The sequence below is a fragment of the Manacus candei genome, unplaced genomic scaffold (assembly GCF_025592945.1).
Source record: "Manacus candei isolate 608988 ecotype Guabito, Panama unplaced genomic scaffold, ASM2559294v1 h1tg000305l, whole genome shotgun sequence".
In the NCBI taxonomy this organism is placed as follows: Eukaryota; Metazoa; Chordata; class Aves; order Passeriformes; family Pipridae; genus Manacus; species Manacus candei.
Window position 1 is genome coordinate 30,044 of NW_026138353.1, and position 19,928 is coordinate 49,971.

A 19,928-nucleotide genomic window follows, 5' to 3' on the forward strand; every position below is an offset into this window, starting at 1 on the left:
CCGCAGCTCCCAAACAGGGGCTACAAAATTCCCTCTCCCCCATCCCCCCAAATATCCTCCTGAACCCTTTTCCCGGCTCTTCCCAACCTCAGGAATGACTCTGGAATTCCTGCTTTGCTCCCGAGGTCGCTCCCGACCCTTCGACGTTCCCAAAAAAACCCGCCTCTTAATTAGGATTTGGATTTATTTCCCAAGTTTTCCGCCTCATTTACAGTATTTTACAGCTCGGGGGGGGGGGGGGGGCGGATCCCAAACCCATCCCACCGGGATTCGGGAGCCGCTCCCGCTCCCCGCGCGCATCCAAGGGCTCCAACCCCTAATTCCCGCCCTCTCCCCGCCCCTAAATCCCGGGAATACGAGGAGCCATCGTCTCCCAAGGGAAGCGGCGCCAAAGCTCCGGGAATGACGGGGAGGGAGGGGAAAAAAAAAAAAATCCCGAATTCCTTTGGGATTTTCCCGCGGGACGCTGAAGCTCCGAGAGGGGGGAAAAGGGAATTCCCGGCGGGAATTTTTTTCCCGCCTCACTGCCCCTTCTTGGCGGCGCTTTTCCCGATGGTGTTCCTGAAGAGCGTCACCAGCGGGGTCCGGCCCTTCTCCGAGCCCATGAACCCCCCGTAGCGCTTATCCAGCGGCGATTCCCAGCGGGATTTCCCCTCGTCCCCCCCCCTCCCCGAGCTGCCGGCGGAATTCCAGCGGGTATTCCTGCCCCGCCGCCGCCTCCTCCTCCTCCTCCTCCTCCTCCACGCCGTTGGGATACACCTTGACGGGTCTCCTCTTGCGCCCCACGGGTTTGCCCCAGCGGAAATGCTCCATGGAATACGAGCGCTTCCCTTCCTCCTTCCCGCCGGGAATGGGGCTGCCCGCTGCCGGCTCTTCCCGCCGCTGGGAATTCGGGATATTCCCGGCTCCCTCTTCCCGTTTGGAGCCGCCGCCGCCGCCGCCGCCGCTGCTGCTGTTGCCGTTCCCTTTCCCGAATTTATTCCATCGGAAGTGGCTCATGACGTACCTGCGGATGCTCTCGGAGAGCGGCTGGAATTGCCCGTTCCCGGGATACAGCGGCGCTTCCAGGGAAAGGTCGGCCCGGCACGCGGCGGCGCATTCCTGGAGGGCGGGAATTCCATGAGGAGGAGGGGGGTGGGATGCTCCGGAGGGAGGAAAGGGGAGATATCGGAATTGCGGGAGCGTCCCGGGTGTCGGGAGCTCTCCAGGGAATCCTGGAGTTGTGGGATGGGGTGGGTGGGAAGGGATGTTGGAGGGCATGGAATTCCGATCCCGGCACCTCCCGCTATCCCAGGGAATCCAACCCGGCCTTGGACACTGCCAGGGATCCAGGGGCAGCCACAGTTTCTCTGGGAATTCCAGCCCAGCCCCTCCCCGCCCTCCCAGCCAGGAATCCCTTCCCAATCTCCCCCCCAAATCTCCCCTTTCCCACTGGGATCCATTCCCTGGGGCCTGGCATTCCAGGCCCTCATCCCCAGTCCCTCTCCAGCTCTCCTGGAGCCCCTTCAGGCTCTGGAATGTGCTCCAAGCTCTCCCGGGATCCTTCCCTTCTCCAGCCTGGCCATTCCCAGCTCTCCCAGCCTGGAGCCAGAGCCTGCCATTGGATCCATCCCCAGCCCAGCTCCTCCCTGGGAAGGAGTTCCGGGAACAAGGGGGTTCCCTGGGAATCTCGACACTCAGGGAAGGGTCTCCCTTCCCCTTTCCTGCCTTTTCCATCCCCACATTCCATAAAGTTCCCTCTGAGTGGATTCTGAGTGTCCTTTATCCTGGAATCCTGGAATGGTTTGGTTGGGAAGGGCCCTTAAATCCCATCCCATTCCATGTTCAGGGACACCTCCCGCTATCCCAGGGGATCCAACCCGGCCTTGGACAATCCTGGGGATCCAGGGGCAGCCACAGCTTCTCTGGGAATTCCAGCCCAGCCCCTCCCCACCCTCCCAGCCAGGAATCCCTTCCCAATCTCCCCCCCAAATCTCCCCTTTCCCACTGGGATCCATCCCCCTTTATCCCCTCCTATATTTCCCCCCCTCCATCCATTTTCCGGGATCTTCCCTTTGTGCCGAGCCGGGATTTTTATCCCCAAATCCCCCTTTTTTCCCCACCACTTCCCTATTCCCACCCCCAACATTCCCGGGGCTCTCCCCCATCCCGAATTCCCTCGGCTCACCAGGATTCCCGACTGGCTGGAGAGCTCCTGGCACTTGGAATTCTCCCAGCAGGGCCCGGCGGCTCCCACGGGATTCCAGAGGAGCAGCCCCAGGAACACGGACACGCTTCCCCACGGCATTCCCGGCGGGAATTCGGCGCCGGGATCGCTCCGGAGGCCGCCGGGCGGGAACTGCGGGGAAAATCCCCCCCAAAAAAATTCCTTTTACCCTCAGGAATTCCTTTGGAATGTGGCCCCGATCCCTTCCCCCCTTTCCCTTCTCCAGGAGCAGAATTCCCACCAGCCACCCCCATTCCCGCCCTTTCCCAGTTTTTTTTTTTTTTGGGAAAAAGGGGATTTTTAAAGACGAGGAAGGAAAAATCCCGATTTTCCCAATTCTGGGAAGGACAGGAGAGAATTTATCCCATTATTTGGAGCTGTTGACCAGGAAAAGAGGCAGATTTTTGGGATCAACTTCCCTTTCCCTCTGGAAAAATCCACCCTATTCCCAAGGCTGGGAAAGGGATCATTTTCCATGAATTCTCTCTGGAAAAATCCCGATTTTCCCAATTCTGGGAAGGACAGGAGGGAATTTTTCCCATTTTTTTGGAACAGGTGAGGAGGGAAAGAGGCAAATTTTGGGATCAACTTTCCTTTCCCTCTGGAAAAATCCCTCCCATTCCCAAGACTGGAAAAGGATCATTTTCCATGAATTCTCTCTAAAAATCCCAATTTTCCTAATCTGGAGAAGGACAGGAGGGATTTTTTTCCCACTTTTTGGAGCAGTTGACCAGGAAAAGAGGCAGATTTTTGGGATCAACTTCCCTTTCCCTCTGGAAAAATCCACCCTATTCCCAAGGCTGGGAAAGGGATCATTTTCCATTAATTCTCTCTGGAAAAATCCTGATTTTCCCAATTCTGGGAAGGACAGGAGGGAATTTTTCCCATTTTTTTGGAACAGGTGAGGAGGGAAAGAGGCAAATTTTGGGATCAACTTCCCTTTCCCTCTGGAAAAATCCCTCCCATTCCCAGGGCTGGAAAACTGTAAATTTTCCCTTCATTCCCTTGAAAATCCAAGTTTTCCCAAAGCTGGGAAGGACAGGAGGGAATTTTTCCCCATTTTTGGAGGAGTTGAGCAGGAAAAGAGGCAGATTTTTGGGATCAACTTCCCTTTCCCTCTGGAAAAATCCCTCCCATTCCCAGGACTGGAAAAATGTTAATTTTCCCTTCATTCCCTTGAAAATCCAAGTTTTCCCAATTCTGGGAAGGACAGGAGGGAATTTATCCCATTTTTTGGAGCAGTTGACCAGGAAAAGAGGCGGATTTTTGGGATCAACTTCTCTTTCCCTCTGGAAAAATCCCTCCCATTCCCAAGGCTGGAAAAGGGATCATTTTCCATGAATTCTCTCTGGAAAAATCCCGATTTTCCCAATTCTGGGAAGGACAGGAGGGAATTTTTTCCCCATTTTTGGAGGAGTTGAGCAGGAAAAGAGGCAGATTTTTGGGATCAACTTCCCTTTCCCTCTGGAAAAATCCCTCCCATACCCAGGGCTGGAAAACTGTAAATTTTCCCTTCATTCCCTTGAAAATCCAAGTTTTCCCAAAGCTGGGAAGGACAGGAGGGAATTTTTCCCCCATTTTTGGAGGAGTTGAGCAGGAAAAGAGGCAGATTTTTGGGATCAACTTCCCTTTCCCTCTGGAAAAATCCCTCCCATACCCAGGGCTGGAAAACTGTAAATTTTCCCTTCATTCCCTTGAAAATCCAAGTTTTCCCAATTCTGGGAAGGACAGGAGGGAATTTTTCCCATTTTTTTGGAACAGGTGAGGAGGGAAAGAGGCAAATTTTGGGATCAACTTTCCTTTCCCTCTGGAAAAATCCCTCCCATTCCCAAGGCTGGGAAAGGGATCATTTTCCATTAATTCTCTCTGGAAAAATCCCAATTTTCCCAATTCTGGGAAGGACAGGAGGGAATTTATCCCATTTTTTGGAGCAGTTGACCAGGAAAAGAGGCAGATTTTTGGGATCAACTTCCCTTTCCCTCTGGAAAAATCCCTCCCATTCCCAAGGCTGGAAAAGGGATAATTTTCCATTAATTCTCTCTGGAAAAATCCCGATTTTCCCAATTCTGGGAAGGACAGGAGGGAATTTATCCCATTTTTTGGAGCAGTTGACCAGGAAAAGAGGCAGATTTTTGGGATCAACTTCCCTTTCCCTCTGGAAAAATCCCTCCCATTCCCAAGGCTGGAAAAGGGTCAGTTTTCCCTTAATTTCTTAATAATCCCATTTTCCCAATTCTGGGAAGGACAGGAGGGAATTTATCCCATTTTTTGGAGCGGCTGAGCAGGGAAAGAGGCAGATTTTTGGGATCAACTTCCCTTTCCCTCTGGAAAAATCCACCCTATTCCCAAGGCTGGGAAAATGTTAATTTTCCCTTCATTCTCTTAAAAATCCAGGATTTTCGGAAAGTTGGGAAGGGGCAGGAGGGAATGGGATCCCAAAAATCTGCCTCTTTCCCTGCTCAGCTGCTCCAAAAAAATGGGGAAAAATTCCCTCCTGTCCTTCCCAGAATTGGGAAAATGGGATTTTTAATGGAATTAAGGGGAAATGTTCCCTTTTCCAGCCTTGGGAATGGGAGGGATTTTTCCAGAGGGAAAGGGAAGTTGATCCCAAAAATCCGCCTCTTTTCCTGCTCGGCTGCTCCAAAAACTGGGAAAAAATTCCCTCCAGTCCTTCCCAGAATTGGGAAAATGGGATTTTCGAGGGAATTAAGGGGAAATGGACCTTTTTCCAGCCTAAAGTTGGGTTTAAAGGGGGAGAAAAAAGAGGAACAAATGAAATTTAGGAATAAATTTGGGTTTAAAGGGGGGGAAATGTGGGAAAAGGTCAAATTTAAGCCTAAAGTTGGGTTTAAAGGGGAAATAAAACAGAGAAAGAGACCAAATTTAAGGCTGAAGTTGAGTTTGAAAGGGGGGAAATTGAGAAAAAGGTCAAATTTAAGCCTAAAGTTGGGTTTAAAAGGGGAGAAAAATGTAGGAAAAGGTGAAATTTAAGCCTGAAGTTGAGTTTAAAGGGGGAGGAAACAGAGGAGCAGGTGAAATTCAGGAATAAATTTGGGTTTAAAGGGGGAGAAAACGGGGATAAAGGTCAGATTTAAGCCTCAATTTGGGCTTAAAGGGGGAGAAAATGGAGAAAAAGATGAAATTTAAGCCTAAAGTTGGGTTTAAAATGGAGAAAATGGAGAAAAAGTTGAAATTTAAACCTGAAGTTGGGGTTATAAGAGGGAAAAGGTGAAATTTAAGTCTAAAATTGAGGGAAATAACCGGGAAAAGGGGCGGCAGGATGGGATTTATCCCGGGAAAAGACGGGATTTATCCCGGGAAAAGGGACGGTGGGAGCGGATTTATCCCGGGAAAAGGGGTTTATCCCGGGAAAAGGGATGGCGGGACAGGATTTATCCCGGGAAAAGGGGTTTATCCCGGGAAAAGGGGCAGCGGGACCGGGTTTATCCAGGGAAAAGGGGCGGCAGGAGGGGATTTATCCCGGGAAAAGGGGCAACAGGATGGGGTTTATCCCGGGAAAAGGGATTTTCCCGGGAAAAGGGGTGGTAGGACGGGGTTTATCCCAGGAAAAGGCGAGATTTATCCCGGGAAAAGGGGCGGCGGGACGGGGTTTATCCCAGGAAAAGGGGTTTATCCCGGGAAAAGGGGCGGTAGAACGGGGTTTATCCCGGGAAAAGCCGGGATTTATCTCGGGAAAAGGGGCGGCGGGAGGGGATTTATCCCGGGAAAAGGGGTTATCCTGGAAAAAGGCGCGGCAGGACGGGGTTAATCCCGGGAAAAGACGGAATTTATCCCGGGAAAAGGGGTTATCCTGGGAAAAGGGATGGCAGGACGGGGTTAATCCCAGGAAAAGACGGGGGTTATCCCGGGAAAAGGGGCGACGAGACCGAGTTTATCCCGGGAAAAGGAGCAGCGGGATGGGATTTATCCTGGGAAAAGGGGCGGCAGGACGGGATTTATCCCGGGAAAAAGGGGTTTATCCCGGGAAAAGGGGTGGCAGGACGGGATTTATCCCGGGAAAAGGGGTTTATCTCGGGAAAAGGGGTGGCAGGATGGGGTTTATCCCGAGAAAAGCGATTTTCCCGGGAAAAGGGGCGGCAGGACGGGGTTTATCCCGGGAAAAGCGATTTTCCCGGGAAAAGGGGCGGCAGGACGGGGTTTATCCCGGGAAAAGCGATTTTCCCGGGAAAAGGGGCGGCAGGACGGGGTTTATCCCGGGAAAAAGGGGTTTATCCCGGGAAAAGGGGCGGTAGAACCGGGTTTATCCCGGGAAAAGCCGAGATTTCTCCCGGGCAAAGCCCTTCCCGGCGCTCCTCCCTCCCCGGGCAGCCTCCATCCTCCCATCCCGTATTTTTTTCCAAGCTTTTTCTCCTGGATCCCGGTGTGGGGGGGACGGGACTCACCCGCGGCCGGGCTGGGCTGGAATTCCCTGGTTCCCTCCTTCCCGAGGATTCCCGGGAAGCATCTGCCGCTCCCATCCCGAGCCCGGCGGCCTTTTATATCCCCAGGGAAGAGGAGGAGGAGGGAAGGGGGGGGGGAAAGAGGGACAATTCCAAAGGGGTTGGACAAAAGGAGGAGCCGGCCGGAGGGATTAACAGCATTCCAGGAAAAACTTTCCCGGGAGAGGCTCTAATTGCTTTGGGAGGGAGGGGAGGGGGGGGTGGGAGGGGGGAAAATCCTTCCCTGGGGTGGGAAAAGGGGGGATTTGGGGCGGGAATGTTGGGCTGGAGCGTCTCTGGAATTCCAGAGGCTCCAGAGGGGGCTTTTGGGGGGGGGGAAAGGGGGATTTTGGGGGAAAGGAAAGCTTTGGGAAGGGGGGAATGGGCTGAGCGTGGAAGCGTGGGATGGGTGGGAAGGGATTTTAGGGATCATCCCGTTCTAACCCCGACACCTCCCGCTATCCCAGGGGATCCAGCCCGGCCTTGGACACTCCCAGGGATCCAGGGGCAGCCACAGCTTCTCTGGGAATTCCAGCCCAGCCCCTCCCCACCCTCCCAGCCAGGAATCCCTTCCCAATCTCCCCCCCAAATCTCCCCTTTCCCACTGGGATCCATTCCCTGGGGCCTGGCATTCCAGGCCCTCATCCCCAGTCCCTCTCCAGCTCTCCTGGAGCCCCTTCAGCCTCTGGAATGTGCTCCAAGCTCTCCCGGGATCCTTCCCCAATCCATCCCCACCTTTCTGCCCTTCCCAAATCCATTCGCCATCCATCCCCCCTTCCCAAATCCATTCCAAATCCCTCCCCACTTCCTGGTCCTTCCCAAATCCATCCCAAATCCATCCCCCCCTCCCTGCCCTTCCCAAATCCATTCCCAAATCCCTCCTTGCCCTTCCCAAATCCATCCCCAATCCATCCCCCTTCCCAAATCCATCCCCCCCTTCCCAAATCCATCCCAAATCCATCCCCAATCCATCCCCCCTTCTCAAATCCCTTCCCACCTCCCTGCCCTTCCCAATCCATCCCAAATCCATCTTCCCTTCCCAAATCCCTCCCCAATCCATCCCCCCTTCCCAAATCCATCCCCCCCTCCCTGCCCTTCCCAAATCCATCTCCCCTTTTCAAATCCATCCCCAATCCATCCCCAAATCCATCCCCCCTTCCCCAATCCATCCCAAATCAATCCCCCCTTCCCAAATCCATCCCCAATCCATCCCTCCCTTCCCCAACCCATCCCCAAATCCATCCCCCCTTCCCAAATCCACCCCCAATCCATCCCCCCTTCCCAAATCCATCCCAAATCCCTCCCCCCTGCCCTTCCCCAATCCATCCCCCCTTCCCAAATCCATCCTAAATCCATCCCCACCTCCCTGCTCTTCCCAATTCCCTCCCCAAACCCATCCCCCCTTCCCAAATCCATCCCCAATCCATCCCAAAATCCTTCCCTAATCCTTCCCAAATCCATCCCAAATCCATTCCCCCCCCAATGCCCTTCCCAAATCCATCCCCAATCCATCCCCCCTTCCCAAATCCATCCCCAATCCATTCCCTCCTTCCCAAATCCATCCCCAATCCACCCCCCCTTCCCAAATCCACCCCCCCTTCCCAAATCCATCCCCCTCCCCATTCTTCACGAATCCAGCCCCAATCCCTCCCCCCCTCCCAGCCCTTCCCAAATCCATCCCCAAATCCATCCCCAATCCATCCCCAATCCATCCCCAATCCATCCCCCCTTCCCAAATCCATCCCAAATCCATCCCCCCCTCCCTGTCCTTCCCAAATCCACCCCTAATCCTTCCCCCCTTCCCAAATCCATCTCCAATCCATCCCTCCTTCCCTGCCCTTCCCAAATCCATCCCAATCCATCCCTCCCTCCCTACCCTTCCCAAATCCATCCCAAAGCCATTGCCCCCTCACTGCCCTTCCCAAATCCATTCCAAATCCATCCCCAAATCCATCCCCAATCCATCCCCCCTTCCCAAATCCATCCCAAATCCATCCCCAAATCCATCCCCAATCCCTCCCCCCTTCCCAAATCCATCCCAAATCCATCCCCAATCCATCCCCAATCCCTCCCCCTGTCCCTGCACTTCCCAAATCCATCCTCAAATCCATCCCCAATCCATCCTCCCCTCCCTGCCCTTCCCAAATCCACCCCTAATCCATCCCCCCTTCCCAAATCCATCCCCAATCCATCCCCCCTTCCCCAATCCATCCCCCCTCCCTGCCCTTCCCAAATCCACCCCTAATCCATCCCCCCTTCCCAAATCCATCCCCAATCCCTTCCCCCTTCCCCAATCCATCCCCCCTCCCTGCCCTTCCCAAACCCACCCCTAATCCATCCCTCCCTTCCCAAATCCATCCCCAATCCCTTCCCCCTTCCCAAATCCAGCCCCAATCCATCTCCCCTTCCCAAATCCATCCCCAATCCCTCCCCCCTTCCCAAATCTATCTCCAATCCTTCCCCCCTCCCTGTCCTTCCAAAATCCATCCCCCCTCCTGCCCTTCCCCAATCCATCCTCCCTTCCCAAATCCATCCCCCCTTCCCCAATCCATCCTCCCCTCCCAGCCCTTCCCAAATCCATCCCCAATCCATCCCCAATCCATCCCCCTGTCCCTGCACTTCCCAAATCCATCCCAAATCCATCCACCCCTCCCTGCCCTTCCCAAATCCACCCCTAATCCATCTCCCCTTCCCCAATCCATCCCCAATCCATCCCCCCTTCCCCAATCCATCCCCAATCCATCCCCCCTTCCCCAATCCATCCCCCCTCCCTGCCCTTCCCAAATCCACCCCCAATCCATCCCCCCTACCTGCCCTTCCCAAATCCACCCCTAATCCATCCCCCCTTCCCAAATCCATCCCCAATCCATCCCTCCCTCCCTACCCTTCCCAAATCCATCCCAAAGCCATCACCCCCTCACTGCCCTTCCCAAATCCATCCCAAAGCCATCCCAAATCCACCCCCAATCCATCCCCCCTTCCCAAATCCATCCCCAATCCATCCCCAATCCCTCCCCCCCTCCCTGCCCTTCCCAAATCCATCCTCAAATCCATCCCCAATCCATCCCCCCCTCCCTGCACTTCCCAAATCCATCCCCAATCCATCCCCCCTTCCCAAATCCATTCCCAATCCATCCCCCCTTCTCAAATCCATTCCCAATCCATCCCCCCTTCTCAAATCCATTCCCAATCCATCCCCCCTTCCCAACTCCCTCCCCAGTCCATCCCCCCTTCCCAAATCCATCCCCAATCTATCCCCCCTTCCCAAATCCATCCCAAATCCATCTCCTCCTTCCCAAATCCATCCCCCCTTCCTGCCCTTCCCCAATCCATCCCCTCTTCCCCAATCCATCCCCCCTTCCCAAATCCACCCCCAATCCATCCCCCCTTCCCAAATCCACCCCCAATCCATCCCCCCTTCCCAAATCCATCCCCAATCCATCCCCCCTTCCCAAATCCACCCCCAATCCATCCCCCCTTCCCAAATCCACCCCCAATCCATCCCCCCTTCCCAAATCCATCCCCAAATCCATCCCCCCTTCCCAAATCCATCCCCAGTCCGTCCCCCCCACTGCCATCCCCAAATCCATCCCCAATCCCTCCCCCCTTCCCAAATCCACCCCACTCCCTCCCCACCCCTCCCCTCTCCCCCCATCCCACCCCGTTCCTGCGTCAGCTCCCCCGGCCGCCCCTTCCCGGCCGTATTTTTCCGGTGACAGGGCGGCCATTCCGAGCCCCCGGGTGGCCCATCCCGGAGCCATAATTCCCACTTTAAAGGCTCTTCCATCTTCATCAGGCCAATCCCCGTTTCCAAGGAAAGGCCGGGAAATCTTATTTAGGGAAGGCGACGTCACCGGAGCCGGAGCCGGAGCGGCCCCGGGGATTCCCGGGGGATCTTTTCCGAGCTCCCGGAGTCTCAATCCAGCCCCTCCCCGGCTGGAGCTGGACTGGGGCCTCTCCTTGTCCTTCCCGAGGGTGGGAATGGTGGAATGGTGGATTTAGGAAGGGCGGGAAAGCCCTCGGAGGTCGTCAGGTCCGCGGCCCCGAATCCCGCGTCCCACGGGGATTTTAATTCCCACCGGGAATGGGGATCCCAGCACTGCCCCAGGGAAGCTGGACCAGGGCTGGGGAACTTTTTCCAGGCAGGAATTGTTCCCAACATCCCAGGGGGGTTGGTGGATGCAGCTGGATCCCATGGGATGAACCAGAGGGATCTGACAGCGGGAAGAAAATCCAACGGGGAGGAAACTCTTCCTCCTCTCCCAGAGCTGAACCCCATCCAGGACCTGGAATTCCACTCCTTGGAAAAGCAGGATCGTCCAGCCCCTGGCTCGGAGCGTGGTTGGCAGAATTCCAGGATGGTTTGGATGGGAAGGGACCTCAAAGCTCATCCCATTCCAACCCTTTGATCCCAGGGGATCCAGCCCAGCCTTGGACACTGCCAGGGATCCAGGGGCAGCCACAGCTTCTCTGGGAATTCCAGCCCAGCCCCTCCCCACCCTCCCAGCCAGGAATCCCTTCCCAATCTCCCCCCCAAATCTCCCCTTTCCCACTGGGATCCATTCCCTGGGGCCTGGCATTCCAGGCCCTCATCCCCAGTCCCTCTCCAGCTCTCCTGGAGCCCCTTCAGGCTCTGGAATGTGCTCCAAGCTCTCCCGGGATCCTTCCCTTCTCCAGCCTGGCCATTCCCAGCTCTCCCAGCCTGGAGCCAGAGCCTGCCATTGGATCCATCCCCAGCCCAGCTCCTCCCTGGGAAGGAGTTCCGGGAACAAGGGGGTTCCCTGGGAATCTCGGCACTCAGGGCAGGGCCTCCCTTCCCCTTTCCTGCCTTTTCCATCCCCACATTCCAGAAAAACCCCTCTGAATGGATTCTGAGTGTCCTTTATCCTGGAATGGTTTGGGTGGGAAGGGATTTTAAGGCTCATCCCATTCCATGTTCAGGGACACCTCCCGCTATCCCAGGTGGCTCCAGCTTTTCCTTGGACACTGCCAGGGATCCAGGGGCAGCCACAGCTTCTCTGGGAATTCCAGCCCAGCCCCTCCCCACCCTCCCAGCCAGGAATCCCTTCCCAATCTCCCCCCCAAATCTCCCCTTTCCCATGGGATCCATTCCCGTCTCCACAGCTCAGGACATGCAGCCCTTTCCTGGCAGTGCCGGATCCGGGGGTGTCTGGATTTGTCTGGATTTGTCCTCCACGTCATTCCTGGCCTTTCATTCCCTAATTCCCGGGCCGGGTCACACCTGGGTGTGAATGAGCTCCGGTGAATGTCACCGCCGGGCTCAAATCCCTCGGGCTGAGGCACAGCCGGGCTGTGACACCGGAGCCGCGGGGACAGGAGGTGCTCCGGGGGCTCACAACAACCCGCTGAGATCCAGGGATGTTTTTCCCGGGATCCTCGTGTCCCTGTGAGTTTGTCCCGGGATCCTCGTGTCCCTCCGGCACAACCCCGTGCCCTGGGATGTGGAGGGAGTCATAAAAACAGGGAATCCTGGAATGGGGTGGGTGGGAAGGGAGGTTAAAGCTCGTCCTGTTCCAATCCTGGCACCTCCCGCTGTCCCAGGGGATCCAGCCCGGCCTGGGACACTCCCAGGGATCCAGGGGCAGCCACAGCTTCTCTGGGAATTCTATTCCAGCCTCTCCCAGCCAGGAATCCCTTCCCAGTCTCCCCCCCAAATCTCCCCTTTCCCACTGGGATCCATTCCCTGGGGCCTGGCAATCCAGGCCCTCATCCCCAGTCCCTCTCCAGCTCTCCTGGAGCCCCTTCAGGCTCTGGAATGTGCTCCAAGCTCTCCCGGGATCCTTCCCTTCTCCAGCCTGGCCATTCCCAGCTCTCCCAGCCTGGAGCCAGAGCCTGCCATTGGATCCATCCCCAGCCCAGCTCCTCCCTGGGAAGGAGTTCCGGGAACAAGGGGGTTCCCTGGGAATCTCGGCACTCAGGGAAGGGTCTCCCTTCCCCTTTCCTGCCTTTTCCATCCCCACATTCCAGAAAAATCCCTCTGAATGGATCCTGAGTGTCCTTTATCCTGGAATCCCGGAATGGTTTGGGTGGGAAGGGTCCTTAAATCCCATCCCATTCCATGTTCAGGGACACCTCCCGCTACCCCAGGTGGCTCCAACCTTTCCTTGGACACTGCCAGGGATCCAGGGGCAGCCACAGCTTCTCTGGGAATTCCAGCCCAGCCCCTCCCCACCCTCCCAGCCGGGAATCCCATCCCAGCATCCCACCCACGGGATCCCAGACTGGTTTGGGAGGGAAGAAACCCTTAAACCCCATCCCATTCCGTGTTCAGCGACACCTCCCGCCATCCCAGCTCTCCCCATCCTTTCGGGAATCCCTAAACCGGGAAGCAGAACGCCCGGGCAGCACCCAGGGCCGTTGCCTTGGATTCATCCCGAACCTCCAGAGCCGCCGTTCCCCCAAAAACTCCCCCTCGCCTCATCCCTACGGACCCTCAACCCCCCCCCTTTTTTTTCTCTCCCTCCTCCTCCGGAAAAGCCGGGAATGTTCTGCCGGGAGCGGCCGGGCTTTGTCCTCCCGGAGAGGCGGCTCAGCCTTGGGAGCCCGAGCCGGAGCCACTCGAGGGGCAGGGACGGAGCGAGGCGGCCGCTTCTCCCCCTCGTCCATCCCCGCCTCTGACGCCAAGCCCCCGCTCCCCGGTTTTTATTCCCGAGGATAATGAGGAAGGGAAAATTGAAAGGGAGAGGGAGAAGAGGGAGAAAGGAGGGAAAGGAGGGGGGGGTCACATCCATTTAGGAGCCCCCGGGCATTGACGGGGGAAGTGCCGCGCACAAAAGGGGCTCTGCCGGCTCTGCCTGGAGAGGGGGGAGCGGGAGCCGCTCGGTGGGGGAAGAAAAAAAAGCGGGATAATGGGTTTGGAGAGGGAGAGGCGAGCTCGGCAAAGGTCGATCGGCTCCTGAGAGGGTCCTTGGGCTGCGGGGGGAGAGGGAGATGTGCCCCTGATCATCCTTCCCCCCGAAAAAAGGACCCTTGGGGGGGTGAAATTCAGTTTATTCCCGATTTTATCCCGGTTTTTTCCGCTCTGATCCCGCGGGGGGGGGGGGGGGGGGGGCTCGGGAGCAGCGGCAGGGGAGGGATGGAGGAGACTGGGGAAGGTGGAGGGAACTAATCCATGCTCTGTGTCCCTGGGAATGGCTGGAGTGGGATCTGATCCATGTCCTGTGTCCCTGGGAATGACAGGAGTGGGATCTGATCCATGTCCTGTGTCCATGGAATGGCTGGAGTGGGATCTGATCCATGTCCTGTGTCCCTGGGAATGACAGGAGAGGATCTAATCCATGGCCTGTGTCCCTGGAATGGCTGGAATGGGATCTGATCCATGTCCTGTGTCCCTGGAATGGCTGGAGTGGGATCTAATCCATGGCCTGTATCCTTGGGAATGGCTGGAGTGGGATCTAATCCATGGCCTGTATCCTTGGGAATGGCTGGAGTGGGATCTGATCCATGTCCTGTGTCCCTGGGAATGACAAGAGGGAATCAAATCCATGTCCTGTGTCCCTGGAATGGTTGGAGTGGGATCTGATCCATGTCTTGTGTCCCTGGGAATGGCTGGAGTGGGATCTGATCCATGGCCTGTGTCCCTGGGAATGGTTGGAGTGGGATCTGATCCATGTCCTGTGTCCCTGGAATGGCTGGAGTGGGATCTGATCCATGGCCTGTGTCCCTGGGAATGGCTGGAGTGGGATCTGATCCATGTTCTGTGTCCCTGGAATGACTGGATTGGGATCTAATCCATGTCTGGGTCCCTGGAATGGCTGGAGTGGGGTCTGATCCATGTCCTGTGTCTCTGGAATGGCTGGAGTGGGATCTGATCCATGTCCTGTGTCCCTGGGAATGGCTGGAGTGGGATCTGATCCATGGCCTGTATCCCTGGGAATGGTTGGAGTGGGATCTAATCCATGGCCTGTGTCCCTGGGAATGGCTGGAGTGGGATCTGATCCATGTCCTGTGTCCCTGGGAATGACAGGAGTGGGATCTGATCCATGTCCTGTGTCCATGGAATGGCTGGAGTGGGATCTGATCCATGTGCTGTGTCCCTGGGAATGACAGGAGAGGATCTAATCCATGTCCTGTGTCCCTGGAATGGCTGGAATGGGATCTGATCCATGTCCTGTGTCCCTGGAATGGCTGGAGTGGGATCTAATCCATGGCCTGTATCCTTGGGAATGGCTGGAGTGGGATCTGATCCATGTCCTGTGTCTTTGGGAATGTCTGGAGTGGGATCTGATCCATGTCCTGTGTCCCTGGGAATGGCTGGAGTGGGATCTAATCCATGTCCTGTGTCCCTGGGAATGACAGGAGAGGATCTAATCCATGGCCTGTGTCCCTGGAATGGCTGGAATGGGATCTGATCCATGTCCTGTGTCCCTGGGAATGACAAGAAGGGATCAAATCCATGTCCTGTGTCCCTGAGAATGGCAGGAGTGGGATCTGATCCATGTCCTGTGTCCCTGGGAATGGCTGGAGTGGGATCTGATCCATGGCCTGTATCCTTGGGAATGGCTGGAATGGAATCTAATCCATGCTCCGTGTCCCTGGAATGGCTGGAGTGGGATCTAATCCATGTCTTGTGTCCCTGGGAATGGCTGGAGTGGGATCTGATCCATGTCCTGTGTCCCTGGGAATGGTTGGAGTGGGATCTGATCCATGGCCTGTGTCCCTGGGAATGGCTGGAGTGGGATCTGATCCATGTTCTGTGTCCCTGGAATGACTGGATTGGGATCTAATCCATGTCTGGGTCCCTGGAATGGCTGGAGTGGGGTCTGATCCATGTCCTGTGTCCCTGGGAATGGCTGGATTGGGATCTGATCCATGTCCTCTATCCTTGGGAATGGCTGGAGTGGGATCTAATCCATGTCCTGTTTCCCTGGAATGGCTGGAGTGGGATCTGATCCATGTCCTGTGTCTTTGGGAATGGCTGGAGTGGGATCTGATCCATGTCCTGTATCCTTGGGAATGGCTGGAGTGGGATCTGATCCATGTCCTGTGTCCCTGGGAATGACAAGAAGGGATCTGATCCATGGTCTGTGTCCCTGGAATGGCTGGATTGGGATCTAATCCATGTCCTGTGTCCCTGGGAATGGCTGGAGTGGGATCTGATCCATGTCCTGTGTCCTTGGGAATGACTGGATTGGGATCTGATCCATGTCCTGTGTCCCTGGAATGACTGGATTGGGATCTGATCCATGTCCTGTGTCCCTGGGAACGGTTCCAGTGGGATCTAATCCATGTCCTGTATCCTTGGGAATGCTGGAATGGGATCTAATCCCCCATATCCTGCGGGATCCCCGTTCCTCTTTTCCCTCCCAAGCCCTTTTCCCGGCTCTTCCCAGCCTCCAACCCCCTTTTCCCACCCTCTTCCCGTGGTATCCCTTCACCCAGCGCTTCCCTCGCTTCGGGAATGACCTCAGGATCCTTTTTCCCCTGGAAGGAGCCGCATCCGTGTTTTTCCATCCCAAGAAAAACCGGGAGCTGGTCGCGGGCTCGGAATTTTTCCCGATCCCGGAGCTCAAACTTGGATTTCGTCCTTCCCAAGGGAGGGAAGAGTGGCCGGATCCGTCCGTGGGGAAGGCCGGGAAGGACACGGAATGCAGGGTTGGCATCCAAAGGCTCCTTCCAGCTTTTTTTGGGAGCGGGAGGGGCCTTTCCATGGAGCTGCCGGGGCCACTCCCCTGGATATCCGGGAGAATTCCCGGAGGACATTCCCTGGGGAATTCCAGCCAATCCAGGGGGGGTTCCCAGTGAATATTCCCTTCTCCAGGAGCTTCCTGTGGGGGTTTTTTTGGGATTATCCGAGCTGCTTTTGTGGGAATATGGAATTAACATCCCACAGTCCTGGGGTTGGATAATTAATGTGGAATTAATATCTCATATCCCTGTAATTGATTAATTAACATATGGAATTAATATTTCTCATCCCTATAATTGATTAATTAACATATGGAATTAATATTTCTCATCCCTATAATTGATTAATTATTCAAGGAATAATATATGAATAAAATAATAATGGATAAAATCATAATAATTAATATTTTAATATTAATAAATCAAATTAAAATTAAATCGATTAGATAAAAATAAATTAATATTGAAATAAATTACTAAATATACATAAAATAATATTTAATATTCAAATAGTAATAAATTCTATTACAATTAAGACAATAAAAATAAATTAAAATAAATTATTAATAACGGATAAAATCAAGGAATATTCAAGGAATAATAAATGAATTAAATAATAAATAACAAAATAATAATTAAATAACAATAAACTAAGGTTCAAATAAATTACTAAATATAAATAAAATAATAATTAATATTTAAATATTAATAAATTCTATGAAAATTAAATCAATTAAATAAAAATCAATTGAGATTGAAATAAATTTTTATATATAAATAAAATAATAATTAATGTTTAAATATTAATACAGTCAATTAAAATTAAATAAATTAAATAAAAATAAATTAAAATAAATTCCTAAATATAAAAAAATTTAAATATTAATAAAGTCAAATAAAAATAAATCAGTTAAATAAAAATAAATTAAAATAAATTCTTAAATATAAGTAAAATAATAACTAATATTTAAATATTAATAAAGTCGATTAAAAATAAATCAATTAAATAAAAATAAATTTTAAAAATTCTTAAATATTAAAAAAAAATTAAATATTAGTAAAGTCAAATAAAACTAAATCAGTTAAATAAAAATAAATTAAAATAAATTCTTAAACATAAGTAAAATAATAACTAATAATGAAATATTAATAAAGTCAATTAAAACTAAATCAATTAAATAAAAATAAATTTAAAAATTCTTGAATATAAAAAATAATATTTAGATATTAATAAAGTCAAATAAAACTAAATCAATTAAATAAAAATAAATTAAAATAAATTCTTACATATAAGTAAAATAATAACTAATAATGAAATATTAATAAAGTCGATTAAAAATAAATCAATTAAATAAAAATAAATTTTTAAAATTCTTAAATATTAAAAAAATTAAATATTAATAAAGTCGATTAAAAATAAATCAATTAAATAAAAATAAATAAAATTAAATAATTTAATATAAATAAAAATAAATAAAATTAAATAATTAAATACAAATAAAATAATGACATTCAAATGTTAATAAATTTTCTTAAAATTAAAGCAATAAAAATAAATTAAAATAAAATATCAACTATAAATAATATTTAATTATAAATTATGAATAATGAATCAAACCATTACTTTCCCTGCCATCCACGGCCAGGCCGGGAACCTTTCCCACCAAAACCCGGGAGACTCCCCAAACCCACATTCCCGGGGGAGTTTTGGGGGGAGGAGGAGGAGGAGGAGGAGGAGGAGGAGCCTCTTCCCGCTGCCAAGACTCCGGATTAATCCCGCGGGAGCCGCTCAGGTCACGGAATCCTCCCAATCCCCCCTCCCGGGCCCGGCGTCTCGCTCATCCCTATTTTTAGAGCCGTGAGAGGATCAGCGGGAATCAGGATTCCGTAGGATTCCATTCCGGGGCCTCGGGATGAGCCCCCGCTTCCCACGGGCAGCCCCAGCCGGAGGCTCCGGGAAAACCGGCCGGGAAGTTGGGAGGTAGGTGGGAATTCTGGAGAGGGGAGGGATGATCCCGGGAAGTTGGGAGGTAGGTGGGAATTCTGGAGAGGGGAGGGATGATCCCGGGAAGTTGGGAGGTAGGTGGGAATTCTGGAGAGGGGAGGGATGATCCCGGGAAGTTGGGAGGTAGGTGGGAATTCTGGAGAGGGGAGGGATGATCCCGGGAAGTTGGGAGGTAGGTGGGAATTCTGGAGAGGGGAAGGATGATCCCGGGAAGTTGGGAGGTAGGTGGGAATTCTGGAGAGGGGAGGGATGATCCCGGGAAGTTGGGAGGTAGGTGGGAATTCTGGAGAGGGGAGGGATGATCCCGGGAAGCTGGGAGGTAGGTGGGAATTCTGGAGGGGGGGGGGGGATGATCCCGGGAAGTCGGGAGGTAGGTGGGAATTCTGGAGAGGGGAAGGATGATCCCGGGAAGTTGGGAGGTAGGTGGGAATTCTGGAGAGGGGGGGGATGATCTCGGGAAGTTGGGAGGTAGGTGGGAATTCTGGAGAGGGGAGGGATGATCCCGGGAAGTTGGGAGGTAGGTGGGAATTCTGGAGGGGGGGGGGGATGATCCCGGGAAGTTGGGAGGTAGGTGGGAATTCTGGAGAGGGGAGGGATGATCCCGGGAAGTTGGGAGGTAGGTGGGAATTCTGGAGAGGGGAGGGATGATCCCGGGAAGTTGGGAGGTAGGTGGGAATTCTGGAGAGGGGAGGGATGATCCCGGGAAGTTGGGAGGTAGGTGGGAATTCTGGAGAGGGGGGAGGGATGATCCCGGGAAGTTGGGAGGTAGGTGGGAATTCTGGAGGGGGGGAGGGATGATCCCGGGAAGTTGGGAGGTAGGTGGGAATTCTGGAGAGGGGAGGGATGATCCCGGGAAGTTGGGAGGTAGGTGGGAATTCTGGAGAGGGGAGGATGATCCCGGGAAGTTGGGAGGTAGGTGGGAATTCTGGAGGGGGGGGGGGGATGATCCCGGGAAGTTGGGAGGTAGGTGGGAATTCTGGAGAGGGGAGGGATGATCCCGGGAAGTCGGGAGGTAGGTGGGAATTTTGGAGAGGGGAAGGATGATCCCGGGAAGTTGGGAGGTAGGTGGGAATTCTGGAGAGGGGAGGGATGATCCCGGGAAGTTGGGAGGTAGGTGGGAATTCTGGAGGGGGGGGGGGATGATCCCGGGAAGTTGGGAGGTAGGTGGGAATTCTGGAGAGGGGAGGGAGGATCCCGGGAAGTTGGGAGGTAGGTGGGAATTCTGGAGAGGGGAGGGATGATCCCGGGAAGTCGGGAGGTAGGTGGGAATTCTGGAGAGGGGGGAGGGATGATCCCGGGAAGTTGGGAGGTAGGTGGGAATTCTGGAGAGGGGAGGGATGATCCCGGGAAGTTGGGAGGTAGGTGGGAATTCTGGAGAGGGGGGAGGGATGATCCCGGGAAGTTGGGAGGTAGGTGGGAATTCTGGAGAGGGGGAGGGATGATCCCGGGAAGTTGGGAGGTAGGTGGGAATTCTGGAGAGGGGAGGGATGATCCCGGGAAGTTGGGAGGTAGGTGGGAATTCTGGAGGGGGGGGGGGATGATCCTGTTCCTTTGGCTCTGCGGGAGTGGGATTTGGGGCGGGAGAAACCTCGGGATCGGAGCCGGGTGAGGGAAGTCCTGGAGTTGGGAA

At 53.3% G+C, this 19,928-nt stretch overlaps 1 protein-coding gene across 1 annotated transcript; it reads right to left on the reverse strand.

Moving 5' to 3' along the window:
- Positions 1-409: 409 nt before the first annotated feature.
- Positions 410-6,699, reverse strand: POMC (proopiomelanocortin). Its single transcript, XM_051775485.1, is given in 4 exon segments — positions 410-660; positions 662-1,101; positions 2,168-2,338; positions 6,610-6,699. Coding segments are annotated over 4 exon segments (825 nt in total). The 5' UTR covers positions 6,685-6,699; the 3' UTR covers positions 410-521.
- Between the last annotated feature and the right edge of the window lie 13,229 nt (positions 6,700-19,928).